Here is a 17,430-nt window from a genome sequence, read left to right on the forward strand (position 1 = left end):
CCAGGACAGGCCTTCCCCCTCCATGCTCTGCTTCAGCTCTTCTCTAAAGTACATAGAAAATGGTACTTGATGCAAATTTCCTGAGTTGTTTTGCAGATATGAAAATGCTCCACCAAATGCAAGATGTTAACTACTTGATGTCCATGAGCAAACAGCCCCAGGTCTCCTTGAGCCTAAGGACTGATGAAGGTAACCCCATGACACCACCCTGCTCCCTCAGCATCAGCCAATCAGAGGATTGTTTACAATCTGATCAGGTATCCTGTGACTCTCCAGCTCTCTTGCCTGGCTTTTTAAAATGCTTTGCCAAACAGGGGCTCTGTGACAATCTAGAAGGGTGGGATGGGGAGGAAGGTGGGAGGAAGGTTCAGGAGGGAGGGGACATGGGTGTACCTGTGGCTTATTCTTGTTGATGTGTGACAGAAAACCACAAAATTCTGTAAAGCAATTATCCTTCAATTAAAAAAATAAAGTCATAAAAAAAATCCCAAAAAACGCTTTGCCAAACCCTTCAGGGAGCTCAAGAGTTTTCAGCACCTGAGCCTCCTTGCATGGCCCTGTAATAAACCTTTCTCTGCTCCACCTCACTGTGTGTGGGATCATGAACTTATATTAACACTAACACTCGGAATGCCACAGGATCACTCTTCCTATAGACCAGTGGAGGTTTACAAGGTTGTCTCTGCTCAGCTATAGAGTGTACCTCCATCAGGGCAGAAGGCAAAGGTCTTATTTCTGGAAGTGGAGGCTAAAGGGAAGAAGAGCAGTTAGTGCTGGGACACATGCCAGCTCTCCCTTGTTCCCATCTCAAAATGTTATTTTTTCAATATTTGAATAAGCAAAACATTTATATGGTTCAAAGGTAAATATGCATCAAAAGTACATACAGAAAAGCTTCCTTCGACCCAAGATTCCCACCATCCAGTTCTCCCCAGGGGCAGGCGATGTTGACATCTGCCTGTGTATCTTCCCATGGATGTCTTATAAAAGAGCTTGTATTTAAATAAATATTTCCTCTTAGTTAGAAGTATTGCTGAGTCATGAGTTCACTCATGTTTCAAAAGTCATCAAGTGCATGAAACAGGGCACGCAAAGCTGGCGCACTGGCACAACCCTGAGGGATGGGATGGGGAGGGAGGTGGGCGCGGGGTTCAGGATGGGGGACAGATGAACACCCATGGCCGATTCATGTCAATGTATGGCAAGAACCACTATGATATTGTAAAACAATTAGCCTCCAATTAAAATTAATAATTCATTTCTAAAAAGTCATCAAGGACATCTTCACTGACAGTGTGGACTGAGGAAGGCAGGGCTCCTCCCATCTCTCCCTGCCTGCCTCCACTGAGAGGGACACAGGCTGAGACCATGGATTTACATGACAACCTAGGTCTTAAAAATCAAAAATGAAAACAAAAAAACAAAAAAAAGACCCTGGGGAATTTGGGTCAAGGACTGTTTATAGCTAGAGTGGTCAGTTTCCTACTAGGTCACTGTGAGTGCTCTCACTAAGCATGCCCATCCTAGTGGGAATTGGCTAACATGATGAAGAGATCACCTGCAGTCGAGGTATTGGTGCTGAAGATGGACCCTCCAGACCTACAGCAGCCTGTGGAAGTCATCAAAACCAGACTCTCCCGGGGCGAGGAGGCTCTGCTGTGGGCAGGCCCAGGATGGAAGGAGGAGTAGAGGAGGGAGGGTGACAGGCCTGGAATGACGACTTTTGCCTGGGGAGGTGAGAGAGGGAGGGAAGCAAAGGGCAGCACGACAAATTTCCCATGCCTGCCCACAGCCAGCCAACCTGCAGACACTGATTCTGACGGAAAAGTCACAAAACTAGGACATCCTAAGGCTGCAACTTTTCATGTTCCTGATAAAGAATTTCTAGGTGACCTGGCATAAGCCACTAAGCCACAATGACATATTTATTTTGGAAGGGTGGGAGTAGATGTGGGCAATTTCCTCACATCCCAAAGAAAGAAAACTCAGGCCTCCAGCACTGGTATTTTATTCAAGTTTAAACCACTTATAAAGTGCACTGATGTCCTGTTTTCTGCTTCCTTCTTCCTTCATTATGACCTTGTTAAAAAAAATCTCATCTTCAAACTTCTCTAGTTCCACCAATGGTAGAAAATTTCTATCATTATTATGATGGAAAATTTTCAGGCCAACCTTCATTGTAATTTGTACTGTCATTTCATTATGTCACTAACCACCAAACCAATGTCATAGTACCTCACTGCCTAGAATTGTGCTATCTAATATGGTAGCCACTAGCCACATGTGTTTATTTAACTAGAATTTTAAAAATTCCTTCCTCAAACACATGGGTCACATTTCAAAAGTCCAACAGCCACATACAGCTTGTAACTACTGTATTAGTATAGATCATAGAACATTTCCATCACTGCCAAAAGTTGTAATGGATGGTGCTGGCTCAGAATATGAAATCCAAAGGCCTCCAACCAGCACTCAAAGCTAGCAGTCACATACAGCCAGGCCACACTTTCAAAATTTCCTCTGCTTTCTCCAAACGACACTTAGCTTTGTTTAGACCAGACTCCTGTCCCTCCAACAAATTACGTTCACCCCCGATGATTCTGTGCCTGTGCCGATTCGATTCCCCGTCCCTGAGACAAATGAGTAGATCAATCAACACACAGTCCCTGAACGAGTAGGATTTTCTGCCATGACAAAAAGCAATGAGGCATCTAAGAAATTTTTATCCCAGCAAAATGTTCTGCTAACAAACAAGTCCAAAAAAAGGACATTTTCCCAGAAGACTGTAATGAGCTTTGTACTTGTCAGGATTTGCTAGACGATTAAGTAAAATGCCACTTGTATTGGCACTTAATATCAGTTTGACTTATTTATTTTTTTCATGTGGGTCTCCTCTTTCTTTTCTCTTAAATAAGTTGTATGGATATAGGAAGAAGGGACCAGGCCTTACATGCATTTCTTTTGCATCTTCCTCTCCTCTCTCACCTCCTTACCCAAACAGTGCAGAGATTGCAAACTGGCCCCATGTGAGGACAAGATACAATTGATACAGTTTGTTGCTTTTTTCAGAGTGGTTTTCTCTGTTTTGTTCTGGGGGGCTTTTTTTTTTTTTTTTTTTGGTAGAAACAGAAAGTTTGCTTTATTTAGGAGACCAGCACCTGGGGAAACAGTGAATTCCTGTCCAGAAACCAACTGTGAAATTCTGCCAGACCATGAAGGTTTTTAAAGGGAAAATCATTCAGGGAAAGGGTCAGAGTCTTTGTTACCTTCCACTGTGTACAGACTTCCTGAGTGTAATATTGAATAATTTTGAATCAGTTGCCAATCTTTCAACAATTAGGAGTTTTACATCAGAATCCACATTCTTTATTTCATGAAAAATCAGTTTTCTGGCAACCCTGGGTAAGGCCTCACACAAAGGTTTATTAGCTAGTGCTTAAGGCCATCTGTCCCCTTTATAAAAGGAATGTATTCTCTTGTTCACCACTTTCTCTCTGCTTGTTTTATTCCCTTATTATCTGCCTGGCCCCTGAGGCCTATGCATTTACAATTCTTGCAGAAGATACCCAATAATGAACTGAGAACAGAAACAACCACACTCCTTAAGAAAGCCAGGCAGCTCTTAATACCTGTCTTCATGGGCAACGTGTTTGTTTTAAGCAGCTAAAATCAAAATTCTTACCTCAGTCATTAGCTGAAGACATTAACCTTCCCAACTGATTTTAACTATTCTTCCTGGGCTTGCCAGGAACTGATAATGGATTAGAGAAATGGTCAACCATAGGAACAAAAAGCAGTCAGCCTAAATAGTCACATGAAAATAATTGAGACTCAGAGAGCATAACCATGTTCCATGAACTCTGAGTGTTCCCTAAAAACACGTGGGCATCACAGCACTTATGATGCTGAGTGTTGCTGGCAGCTGCCCAGTGAACCTTGATACAGAAAACCTAAACCCTCTCATTAACTCTAACCCCATATCGATTTCTCCTCTTTTGAACCTTTGTTACAGACTACTGTGTTTTAAAATTGTTTTCATGTCTTGGTGCTCCCACTCAATTGTAAGTTCCTTATAAACTCTTTTGATATTCTTCTCACACCTAGCACCCAAGATCAGGATATTCTTAACCTGAACTGGCTTCAGTCACAGGCAAAATCCAAACGGTCATTTAAAAGAGCATACCCCATGGTCAAGGTTTCAAGACTGGGAAAGAAATTTAATTTTAAGGTATTTATAAAAGGGGTAATAGCTATGAAATGTATAGTGGGTTTGATGACACCAATCTAGTCTGTTATTACTCCCAGCTTTCTGCCATCTGCACATTTGCAGACTATAAATTAGATGTCTTCATGAAGGTCATAGGTAAAAATACAAAGCTACACAGGGACAGCTTATGCATCTTGTCAGTAAATACTAAGTGAATAAGGAACAAAACTTCTACTCTTTGGGAACATTAGTCTAACCAGGTACAACCTACTAATTATAATACTTTATCCATACTTTTCCACCTTGTCTGAAAGGATGCAACAAGAATATGCCAGCTATCTTTAAATCAAGATTCATTAAAATTGAGAATTCTTATCTGCAACCAATTTAATGATTCTTTCATAACAGGAAGTGCAGTTAATTTAACATAAACTCCATCTTTATGAACCTCTGCAGCTTTGTAAAAGACACGTGTTTCTTCTCTAAATGTATATAGCTATACTAATCCATGTTCCGATTACGCTAAGGAACAGTTTCATGTCTGGTCTCCAGAATGGTTTCCCTCATTTTTGAAAACAGGGATGATATTTGCTCATCTCCTGACTTTTGGTAAGTCTTCCAGTCTCCTAATTTTTCAAAGTTCATTCAGTGGTTTCCCTATTCTAGCTTCAAGTTCTTTTATCTGGGAAATGGTTTAACTGGGCCTAGAGACAAACACATCTCTGGCAGCTAATGTAACTCCTGCTATCAACTCTTCTAAGTCCACCATTAGCACCTCCAGTTTAAAGACCTTTTGCTAAATGGAGAACAATTAAATTGAATAGTTTAGCTGAGCCATTACCTGTTAGCAAAGCAACACTTTTTCTCTACGTGATCCCTTCTTGCTTTGTACATCAACAGCATATTAACTGAGGGCTACAGTTCTAGGCATTGTGTTGTGCTGTGGTGCTTTTCTTATAAAAAGGCTAAACACCTCTCCTCTTGTTAATCTTCCTTTTAAAATCAGAGATCATTAAAAAGCTATGTCATCACACATGAAAAGACATCATTGTTTTTGTCCTCAAGTTTCCTGCATCTTCTCTTATTTATCAGAATCATCTGCAGTCCTACAATGTCATTTTTAGTTTTTATAACCTTCGCAATATGCTGAGCCAAATTTCTTGTTAGAGACATTCATCATAGAATCATACCTATAGTATTATTGAAAACCTACTTTACTACTTCTTGGGCTAGACACATTTAGCAGACTCCAAGATCGCTTGGTCACATTCCTTCTATCACTTATGCATCACTAGAGAGCTCCTGTAAAGCAGAACAGAGTCAAGAATCACAGTGCATCTTGATGCTGACTGAGAAACTGCCTGAAAGTGATCTGAAGCAATGTCAAGCTGGCAGTTTGACCATCTCTGTGTTGGTCTCATGTTTGACCGAACTTACAAAAAGCCTTGGGTATATCAGGTAGGATTTCATTTTCTACCTGTGCTTAAAAATAAATAACAATGTATTGCTGTCTCTGTTCAGATGTACAAATTTTATAAGCTACAACACGACACGTGAGAGCTTGTGAATATTTACCCTACTCTTCCCCATACACACCACCACTTTGGGTGGCAACCACTCTGTTTATTCTTCTAGGTTTGGCTGAGGAGAAAAGTCAGAAGAAAATAGATGCCAGGAAAAAGCACATATTATTCCACATGAAAATGGAACAGGAAATATATCATGTTAGTTCCATGACCTGAATCTGTGGGTAGATCACATGGCTCATGTACTTTATGACAGAACTTCTTGCTAGCTATCCATTACAGAGTGAAACGCAAAAGGAAATGTTAGGTATAATAAACCTATGATACACAAACCATCTACTCCCAAGAGAGAAGGAGAGCAAGGTCTCTTAAAAGGTAAAATGTATAGTCAATTTAAAATCAGGAACAGTGGTGCTTGGGGACATATATTATGCTTCTGAACATCAGCTTGGTTGCCAGGAACCAAGAATTTATTGAAGTCAAAGAGTAGTCAGGCGAGGGATATTGGGAAGTGTGGAAAGAGATTTTTGTGAAATGGGCTGAAGACATGGAATTTGAGAGGCTTAGTAAGGGGTGGGATGAAATTTCATGTTAAAAATCTTTTTTAAGGGTGGAAAATGTTTAAAATTTTGGTGGTAAGTAGCAAGTCAATTAAAAGATTCTTATGGTAGACACACAACATTTCACACACATAGGGCCTTCTTCCTAGGAAGGGTTTTCAAATAACTACCTTCTGTTGATCTATCACAGTAACTGTGGTGGGCAGAAAATGTCCCCCACCCCCACCCCAAGATGTCCACACCCAAATTCTTGGGATCTGTGAATATGTTACAGTACATGACAACACGGAGTAAGGGTGGAGAAGAAATTAAGGTTCCTAATCAGATGACTTTAAAATAAAAGGAGTATTCTGGATTACCCAGGGGGGCTCAATATAATCACAGGCATCCTTTACAGCAGTGGTTTGTGCAAGCAATTTTTTCCAAGAACTGGGTGGGTGAGGGGGTGATTTCAGGATAACTCAAGCAAAGCAGCTGCCTTGGTGACTTAGTTGGTAAAAGAATCTACTTGCAATGCAAGAGACTGCCTGCAGTATAGGAGTCCCGGGTTTGATCCTTAGGTCAGGAAGTTCCCCCGGAGAGGGACATGGCAACCACTCCAGTATTCTTGCCTGGAAAATCCCTTGGACGGAAGAGCCTGGTGGGCTACAGTTCACAGGGTCACAAAGAGTCGGATGGCATGACTGAGTGAGCAAACTACCATTAAAAGCATTACATTTACTGTGCACTTCATTTCTATTATTATTACATCAGTTCTAGCTCAGATCACCAGGCATTAGATCCCACAAGTTAGGGACTTAGAATTTAAAATATCAGAACTGGAACTTTCCTGGCAGTCCAGAGGTTAAGACTTATCTTCTAATGCAGGGGGCGCAGGTTCAATCCATGCTCAGAGAGCTAGGATCCCATATGCCTCGGCAGCTCCCCGAAAAGCAAAACATAAAAGAGAAGCAACAGTGCAACAAATTCAGTGAAGACCTTTAAAAAGTGTCAGAATGATAGGGCCTGATGAAGACTCAATTGGCCTTTCCTGGCTGCGAAGGAAATCACGACTCAGAGAAAACAGGCAACCTCAAGAAGCTGGAAACGACAAGAAAACGAATTCTTCCCTGGAGCCTCCAGAAAGGAAGGCAGTCCTGTGGACACCTGGCTCTCGACCCAGTGAGACCTATGTCAGACTGGTGACCTACAGAACTGTAAGATAATACATTTATGTTGTTTAAGCCACTAACTTTCTGGTCATTTGTTACAGAAACAGGAAGCTAAGGCAGTAACTTCCATACAAATGCTTTGGAGGAAGCAAAGGCTTATGGCAATATTAGCATTCTAAGCAATAAAACAGTTCCTTTTTTTGAGCTGAAAAAAAGAAAACATACACTCATTCACCTTTTTGTAGGTTTTCTCTTCGTTTTGTTTCCCAGGTGCCGTGTCTCCATTCTCAGCAGCAGACGACATCTGTAAAAAGAAGTGGACCTATTTGAATTTAGAAGTTCTACACTGAAATACAATAGGCTAATAATATTGTTACCTAGAGAATCTGTTTCGGTTAATTACATTTTCGTTGTTATGGCTGTGGTCTCTAAAAAAGGAAGACATTTCTTAAAATACTAAGAAAAAACAAATTCTGTGTTCCCCAATCTTTCCAAAATAATGCTTCACTTATAAACCATTTTGGTAGCATGCTCTACTCCATACACTCTAAGAAAGGTGCCATGGAAGTCCAAGCCCAGATTATGTGTATAAGCTTCTTTCTACAAACTCTTAGACCCTTTCCTTCTGGTTATATGTCTCCTAAAAAAATATCTGGAAAGTACCAAAAAATATGAATCACAACAAAACAATTACTCAGTTCTACTGCCCTTGGGCAACTCTACCACTCACATTTTGGTATATTTGTTTCCACCTTTTGTTATATGAAAAATATTATGATACCATCTTAATCCAGCATTTCTCACTGAACATTTATGTAATGAGCATTTTCCAACTTGAATATGAAAACCTCATTGTAAGAATAGTTTTTATTAGCTGCAAGAGACACCACTGTGTGAACATGAATGTGTGTTAATACTTTAGTTAACAATGCCAATATTGAAAAACAGTTGATGTGGTTCAGGGGTTTTGTTTCTACAAATAACGTAACAGTAATGATTCTGTGCTTCTATCTTTGTCCAACTTCAATGTTTTATCAAACTAGTTTTCTAGAATTACTAGATCATTAAAAAACTGAAAGCTCTTATCACATATTGCTAAATTTCTTTCCTAGAAGAATACACCCATTCACACTATCAGCAGTGAGTGGGAGCTGGTTTCATTACACGCTTAGCAACGACTATGATCATTTTAACTATCTTTGCTAATTTGACAGGTAAAAGAAAGTACCTTCTGATTTTAATTTGCCTCTTTGAAAATTGTTAGTGAAGGTTAACACTGTTTATATGTCTTTTTTTAGCTCTCTGTATTTCTTCTTTCAGCTTTTCTATTATTTTGCTCAATGGTCTATTGGTGTTTAGTGTCTTAGGTATTGATTTTTTACCTATTATGGTCAGTAATATTAGTGTTTCCTTATTAGTTTTTAATGTATTAAGGTTATTAAGCTGTTTACAGCATATTATTAGTATCTTCCATGCTCCTTTCTTTTAATTTGGTTTATAATTACGACACAGAGAAGTTTTATATTTTTATACTTAAAACTATTGACTATCTTTGTGATTTATTCCAATGCTTTTAGATAAAAACTTTTTCATTGCAAGGTATCAGATATTTAAACATGTGTTCCTCTCATCTTTTAATAATAAGACTTTTGTATACTCTAATTCATCTGACTTCTTAAAGTCAGTTACTTATGTGGTAAATAAGGGTAACGACATAATCAGGGAGCCCTGATATTTAAGGGCCACATCTTAAATTGCAATGAAGAGCATTCTATACACCATGGAGGAGAAACTTCTGACTTTCTCATAAGCCTTTTGAAGTACATTTTAAATCCTGGGCTTTTAATAAACAGTGTGGGTGAAGCCTAAGAACCTGCCAGCCATTTCTCTATACTGGAACAAAATGACTGCCACGAGCTGGATGTGACTAAAAACCATCCAAGAAAATGGAAGAATGGGCTGTGGCAAGCCAATCTCACCAGACCTGTGATGCCTACCAATCCAAGCATTCTGTTAGATAAACTTTCAGTTCCATTGAATCTGTCCATATTAGAATATAAAGTTTTCAAGGACAGATGTTTCATATACTACTGCTTCCCACTCTCTATGTGCTTAATTTATTAAACGAATAATTGACTTTTCTAGTCTGTTCATGATATTTTGGTGAGATGTGAATAATATATTAGTAGAATTAGAATATCTGATATGTTTTATAATAGAAGGCTCAGGGTAAAAACCAAATCCAATCTTGTATCATCCCTCTTGAAAGCTCAAATTACATAATCACTTTAAGAATATTCAGGAAGTAATCAAATATTTGATCCCAATTTCTATATTAAGGTATGTTAGTGTAATTTAGCACATACTACTAATAATAAGTAAAAGTAGGATTTTCTTTAATCTTCAACTGTTTAATAGAGCCCACAGAATGAAGATCTCCATAAAGAATGCCATTTCAGTAATTTCACTTTATCTAAGCCTTTGCAGCTTTTAAAACTGAAAAACTTCGAGAGCATAGTTGAAAGGGCTTGAAAATACAACCTTAATGAGGGGTGGACAAATGGCATGAATGAAGGACAGATGATTAGATGGTTTTTATTATTTTGTAAATCATTCCTTACTGGATAGTAGGACAGAGGAGAGAAATACATATACTTATATATTTTAAAAAAACAAAATAACAATTCCTTTTAGGGAGCACAAAAAAGATAATAATGTTAAAGAGAGGCCATGAGATATCATCTGGGTTCAAAGGTTTTTTCTTTTTTTTCCCCCTGTAGGATGATGTTTAACAAAGCCCATGTGGACCTATTCACCAGGACATCCATGTAGGAGAGGCAAATGAGATGCTTGGGGATGCCCTAGTTAACTGTAAATGGCAATTAAAATGGTCACAGTGATAATTACTCGGGCTTCCCAGGTGTCTCAGTGGTAAAATAATCCACCTGCCAAGATTCAGGAGAAGTGGGTTCAATCCCTAGGTTGGGAAGATCCCCTGGAGGAGGGCATGGTAACCTATTTCAACCCATTTCAGTATTCTTGCCTGGAGAATCCCATGGACAGAGAGCCTGGTGGGCTATAGTGCTAGGCTTGCAAAGAGTCGGACACAACTGAAGCGACTTAGCATGCATGTGATAATTACTGTTTGTTCCTTGACTTCCAACGTTCTGCACTAGTTAAGGTACATCACTTATATAATAACTATGGAAGCCAAGATAAGTATGGATTAAAAATAGTTTTTAAAAACATTATAATCATATATATTTTTATATATGTGTACAAGGAAGGAGGAAAGACATTCACAGAAGTACTGGTAAGTATCTATAGATGATGAGATGGTGAATGCTTTGTGTTTTCATGTTATTTTTTTTGCTATTTTCTCCAAGTATTCTGCAGTAAGTGCTGCTATATTTAAAAGTAATGAAAACATTAACACTTGTCAGATATTTAACCACACTTAGTAATTAACAGCAGAGACCATATCTCCTGGGTTCTGCCCTTTTCAGCATAACAACATCCACAAAATTTCCTCTTCCAATTTGGTTATTTTCTGTTTTTAATCTGATAATGTCAAAGTTAAAGGCCATGAACTAAATACATGATTTATAGTATTTGTAAACATAATGAATCCACTGGAAATAATTAAAATATAGACTGTACTTCCTTACCTTTGTAAATGAAATGGCCAGTCATCTGTAGTTGGTTGTGCTGAGTGGCCTATTCATTGTTGAGACTGTTTCCCTTCCCAGGTTGCTGTTAAAATAGAAATCACTGGTCATTATTTATTCATACCTCTCTTTCATCTCCCAGAAAGGATAAGAGGTGGCTACAGGGTTATTTATATATATATATATATATATATATATATATATATATATATATATATATATATACACACACACATATATATATACACACACTGTAGTCAGCTAAGGGGCCTCCCTGCTGACTCAGACGGTAGAGAAGCCTCCTGCAATGTGGGAGACCTGGGTTCGAACCCTGGGTTGGTAAGATCCCCGGAGAAGTGAAAGGCTACGCACTCCAGTATTCCTGCCTGGAGAATTCCATGGACAGAAGAGCCTGGCAGGCTACATGGGATCCTAAAGAGTCGGACATGACTGAGCAACTTTTCACTCACTCACTCAAAATTGAAACAAAGGAAGCAATGTGTGTATAAATAAAGGGAAGATAAAGGTGAGGAACAAGGCGGTGCCAGCAGTATGGGCTGTACAAAGAATGTGCACTATGTAATCCTGAACAGTCACTGAATACCCTGGTCAGTCTTCAGCTGACTCTGAGATTCCTAGTGGTATTAGCAGAGGAAGACATAATCAGTTACATAAATGCCCAATGCTCATAAGATAAAAACAAGTCAGTTGCTCAAACAAACCACACTGCGGATTGAGGCTGGAGTGAACATTTCTCCTGTGGGTCTACATAAAAGAGACCCCACATGATGTGTGGATAATTTTTCACTATTATCCCTGTGATAAATCATGTGATTTTCATGAGGGTTGTTTCAATAACACAACAAACCTTTTCTCTTGCTATGTTTTTATACAAAAGAGATACTTGCTCATGGTAACCAATTTTTAAAAATACAGAGTTTAAAATAAAAATGGGCTTCCCTGGTGGCTCAGATGGTGAAGCATCCACCTGCCAGGCAGGAGACCTGAGTTCAATCCCTGGGTCAAAAGGATCCCCTGGAGAAGGGAATGGCAACTCACTCCAGGACAGAGGAGCCTGGTGGGCTACCATCCATGGGTCACAAAGAGTCGGACAGGACTGAGCACCTCTCACACACAGAAAGTAAAAGTGAATAAGGTACCACCAGTATCTCTCCAATGAGTTAACCAATGGGAACAGTTTGTTGACTATCCTCCCCAAATCTTCCCTATCCTATATACACACATGCACACACTTATTTCAGCCATTTACTTTTATTGGCACTTTAAATATATTTCTTCAAGTCTATATTACATATTTATCTCATTTACAAATAACCACATTGTTTCCACAAAATGGGTGTATCATCATTGAAACAAACACTCCCTTCTTGGAGAACATTCAGTCTATTTCCAGGATGGGCTACTATAGCCAAAGAAGGAATAAACAGACTTACATAAACATCTTTAATGTTCTAGTGCTTTTAGTTCTGTGGGAAAGAATTCTGGCAATCAATCCCAACTTGATAAGTGCATTAAGTATTTGAAGGATCTTTGTTACATTCCTTTGTATAAAAAGGGTGAAGCAAATCAGTTCCATGATGCATGAGTATCTGCTTATTGACATACTAATCAGCACTGGATGTTTGCCATATTTAAAATGTTTGCCAATTTGACGGGCAGAGAATGACACCTTTAAAATGACACCTCAGTCATTTTAATTCATGTTCTCTTACCACTAATGGGCTTCCAGGTGGTGCTAGCGGTAAGGAATCCGCCTGCCAATGCAGGAGACGTAAGAGACGTGGGTTCGATCCCTGGCTTGGGAAAAACCCCTGGAGGAGGGGATGGCAACTCACTCCAGTATTCATGCCTGGAGAATCCCATGGACAGAGGAGTCTGGTGGGCTACAGTCCATAGGGTTGCAAAGAGTCAGACATGACTATAGTGATTTAGCACACACACCACTAATGAGGCCTATTCTCTTCACAGGCTTACTGATGATTTCCATTTTCAGTTCATGTCCTTGGCTTATTTTTATACTGTGCTTTTATACTTTTCTTTTATAATCAATCTGTAAGATCTCCTGGTATATTAAACATTAACTCTGTCTCATGAGCTGCAGGTATTATTCATCTTTTGGTTCTGCTATGGTGTCTTGTCAGGTAGACATTTTAAATATTTACATAGTCAAATCTACTCATTTTTCCTATATGGACTATGTATTTACTGTCTTACTTGGCAGAGTTTTTCCAAGTCTGGTATTATACTGCATGTATTCTTCTACATTTTCATCAAACATCTTTATAGTTCATTTTTAACATTTGATCTTCACTTCAGATGGAATCTAACTAACCTCATCTTCTTCCAGATGGGTAGCTAATTTGCCCAGCATCATTTACTTTATAACCTATCTTCTTCTCACTGGAAAGACATGCCTCCTTTAGCAAATATTAAGTTTTCCTATATACTTTAATATATTTCTGGACTCTTTGAGTCAGACTTTTTGACATTTCTAAGCTAACATGTTGTCTTAAATGCAATAAGACAGCATGCTTGTGATATCTGCTGCTACAAGTTCCCATACTATTTTTCTTCCAAGTTTATATTTTTATATGGACTTTAAAATCACATTGCTTGACCTGAAAACATGCCCACCCCATTCACCCCCTGTCAACTTGGCATTCTGACCGGAGTTATATTAAATTTATATACTAATTTTGGAAGCATTAATATTTTAGGAATTTTTAAGTTTTTTTATTCAAAAACATGGTCCAGTTCTGTCTTCAAATGTTATTTTATATCTTTTACTACATCCTTATTTTTGCATTTGTCTTACATCTTACTAAACTCATCCCGAGATATTTTAGCTTGTCACTCTTTTAAATAGGGTGACAATTTAATTTCTTCTATTTGTATTTCTATCCAGTTATTAATTCACAGAAAGAAAATGATTGGGTTTCATCTATTATCTTTCACCTAGTCATTTTACCAATCCTCTTACAGAATTTTAAAAGATTTTAAGTAGAGTCTCAAAAAAAAAAAAAAAGATTCTAAGTAGAGTCTCAATTTCATCACATGCAATATTTATACATCTTATTTCTATTTCTTTTCTTATTGCATTCACTATACTTCTTTAAAAAAACACTGAATAATAGTGGTTGAGTAACAGCAGTAGTGCTTGATATTTATAATATAATCCTACAGTAGTCACTATCTGCCATAATGTTTTTGTTTGCTTGGTAGCATGGTAGCTTCTTTCTGCTATATTCCCCTTTACTTTTTATTAGGAATGTCTACTGAATTACATCAAGTGCATTTTCAACATCAGTTGATATAATCGTTATCTTTTGTTCTGCTATGACAAATAAAACATTGAGAAATTTCACAATGAAAAATTATATATTTCTAGAAAAACTCTAACTTGGATTTGATTTGCTACTATTTTTAAAAGGATATTTTTATAATTGAAATTGAATGATTTTTTCTTTCATCTTTATCAGATTTTTTAATAAAAAATGAATACTTTCTAAAATTGAAAGGCTTTCTCTCTATGTGCACTCAGTTTTCTGGATTATTCATTTCTTGAAATTTATAACCTTTCTTTGAATCAAATTTCTATAATTTATATTGTTAGAAAAAATCATCAATTTCCTTTAGATTGTAAAATTTATTGTCATATAGTTAAACATAATATTGTCATTGAATTCTTTTAATGTCTTCTTCTTTATTCCTGATAGAATGTGTGTGTGCATGTATGCATATATTTAAAAATATAGATTATATATTACATATATATGTCATGAATATGTATCTTTTAGTCAGACTTCTCTTTTCTATTGTTTTTTGTGGCCACTTCCACTAATTTTAACTTTTACTATTAATAATATTATACTATAATATTATAGTATAATTATAATATTTATATAATATATATTTTATATATAATTTAATATTTATATATTATAATATACTATAACTAATACTATTAATAATATTTTACTATTAATAATATCTTCTTCAGGCTTTTTAAGAATTTCTTAGATACACTGCTTAGTCTATTTTCACTCTTTTAAAAAAGAGTATTAAAATCACTTAGGCTAAAAGTACTCTTAAATATATTAATGATTCCCCCATCAATTTTGATGAAGTATTCTGTATAGTTTATTTCCAAATAACTTTGTCATTTTTAATTTGATTTTTATTTAATTTGATTTGATTTTCCACTTGATCTAGGAATCATCTGTAAGAGGGTTTCTTAGTGCTAAGTATTTATATTTTCATTATTAGTACTATTCTTTCATTCACTGCCACATTCTTGCTTACTGCACTGGGATCAAAATATGGAATGAATAAAAGCTACCCCTGGCCCCCAAAAATATGCTTTTTCCTATGGCCATTGAATAACTTTTTGAAAATGTTCCAAAGACACAAGAGAAAAGCGTGCATTTTCTGCTTATAGGGTATAAAAACACTATATCATCTTATAATACTGTCTATCAAATTATGAAAAAAATATATTAAAGTTCTGATATGGTTATATATTCTCATATATTTTAACTTCTTTTTTTTTTGCCTTAAGATTTCTAAAACTATGCTGGCCAGTGTACAAAGGATATGCGAATAATACTGTCCCCATTGATCTGCACCCTTATCTGTAAAGTTATCTTTTTTTCTTATTTAATATTTTTGGTCTTGGGTTCCATCTTAGTTGACAGTAATAGCCTCATCTGCTTTCTTTTATTTGTACATGGTGGGTATCTCCTCTTCCATTTCTTTAACTTCAACTTTTTAATTTGTCATTTGGTTTCAACTGTGTTCCTGACATATAGCTTAAAACTAGATTTGGGGGGAGTTTAAACTAATTGAAGAGTTTTCACACGATGATGATTATATCTGCAAAGACTATTTTCAAATAAGGTCAGTGTTCACAGGTACTGGGGGTTAGGACTTCAACATCTGTTTTTTGATCCCTAAAAACATCTTGCACCCCAAACTCCATCCCAGTACCTGCTTCCAGAGAGTCCAGCCCATGACATTTCTTCCTCATCCCTAAGACAAGATATATGAGAAAACTTGAGTCTCTCAATGATTGCTCCATTTTGAACTGTCTCCTCTTTGTTGAGACAGCTCTTCTTAATGAACAGTTTATAGTTCATCATCACATTATCTTCATTTATTTAGACTTTGACCATAACTCTTACAAGGTTTATTGCTCATCATTGTTTCTTTGGCTCTTCATCTCCTGCTATCTGCACACCCGTGCTCTGATTCAATTTTCATTCAGTTGGAACACTTCTCAAATAATTACTCAGAAGCGGCACATGGACGGTCCACTCTGTGTCACTCCTTGTCCAGAAATGTCTTTCTTTTGTCTTTATTTGTAACTAGATCTCTTGGATTCTTAACTCCCAGCCCTTTTTTTTCATGCCTCTGTTGATACGATCCTGCCATCCTCCTGGCTTACAGATGAGTAGTTCTGAAGCTAGTCTGATGCTCCTGTCCTAGCAACTTATTAGTTTTCTCTGTCTGGAAACCTATGAGAGTTTTCTCTTTCAACATATAGTTCAAAAATTCTGTAAGGACAGATATTTCTTTTTCTGTCAGTCCTGCCCAGTGAAGGGAAATCAACAAGAAGATATTACACAGGGATCTGATGACTTAACTCATGAATAATATGTAGGCTATCTAGTTGATGAATGAATGGACTCATATCCTTCAGACAGTGCTCTATGAATATTATTTCTCATAACCAACCTTTTGATAAGAATTGGACAGGCGAGCATTCAAAATTATAGTCCCTGGCAAGAGCTCGGAATGCAGAAATTCTAATGACCAAGCAAGGGCATAATCATAAGACTCAGGTCTCCTTAGGAGATATGTTACTATGTAATCTGACACAAGACTCCCAGTTAGAATTTATTTTCTTAAAGTATTTCTGACATGAAACAGAGCCAATTTATGGTGTCACATGATCCAATTAAGATACCAGTTCAGCTAACAATTATACATGCCATGCAACGAAATTTTTTGTAACTAGCTGATGACTTATCTATCCTTTCTGGTATTTTGGTATCTGGATCCTGTTAGTGTAAGAAATAGATAATTTATACTATTTCAGAGTCTTCTACAATTCTATGCTTTCAGTCATTTTGAGTCACATCAGCAGAGAGACAGACATGGGGACAGGTACAATACAACATGGCATGTGCTTTGCTAGGGTTGTTGGAGAAAGAAATGCCTGAGTCAGCCTGCAGGGACCATGGAAAATTTCACTTATGAGGAACACTGAAACTGAGCAGTTTTGGGGGGACACAAGGT

General features: G+C 37.3%; 1 protein-coding gene across 5 annotated transcripts in view; it reads right to left on the reverse strand.

Annotated features, from left to right (window-relative positions):
- The window catches only part of PIP5K1B (phosphatidylinositol-4-phosphate 5-kinase type 1 beta), a 354,808-nt gene that overhangs the window by 224,113 nt on the left and 113,265 nt on the right, over nt 1-17,430 (reverse strand). For all 5 annotated transcript variants that reach the window (XM_069576379.1, XM_069576380.1, XM_069576377.1 and 2 more), the window contains 2 exons: nt 11,113-11,197; nt 7,680-7,748 (listed from right to left, as the gene is read on the reverse strand). In XM_069576379.1, the coding sequence (XP_069432480.1) occupies nt 7,680-7,748 (69 nt within the window). In that variant the 5' untranslated portion in view covers nt 11,113-11,197. The remainder of the gene's footprint in view (nt 1-7,679; nt 7,749-11,112; nt 11,198-17,430) is intronic.

The sequence above is a fragment of the Ovis canadensis genome, chromosome 2, assembly GCF_042477335.2.
Source record: "Ovis canadensis isolate MfBH-ARS-UI-01 breed Bighorn chromosome 2, ARS-UI_OviCan_v2, whole genome shotgun sequence".
NCBI classification, from domain to species: domain Eukaryota; kingdom Metazoa; phylum Chordata; class Mammalia; order Artiodactyla; family Bovidae; genus Ovis; species Ovis canadensis.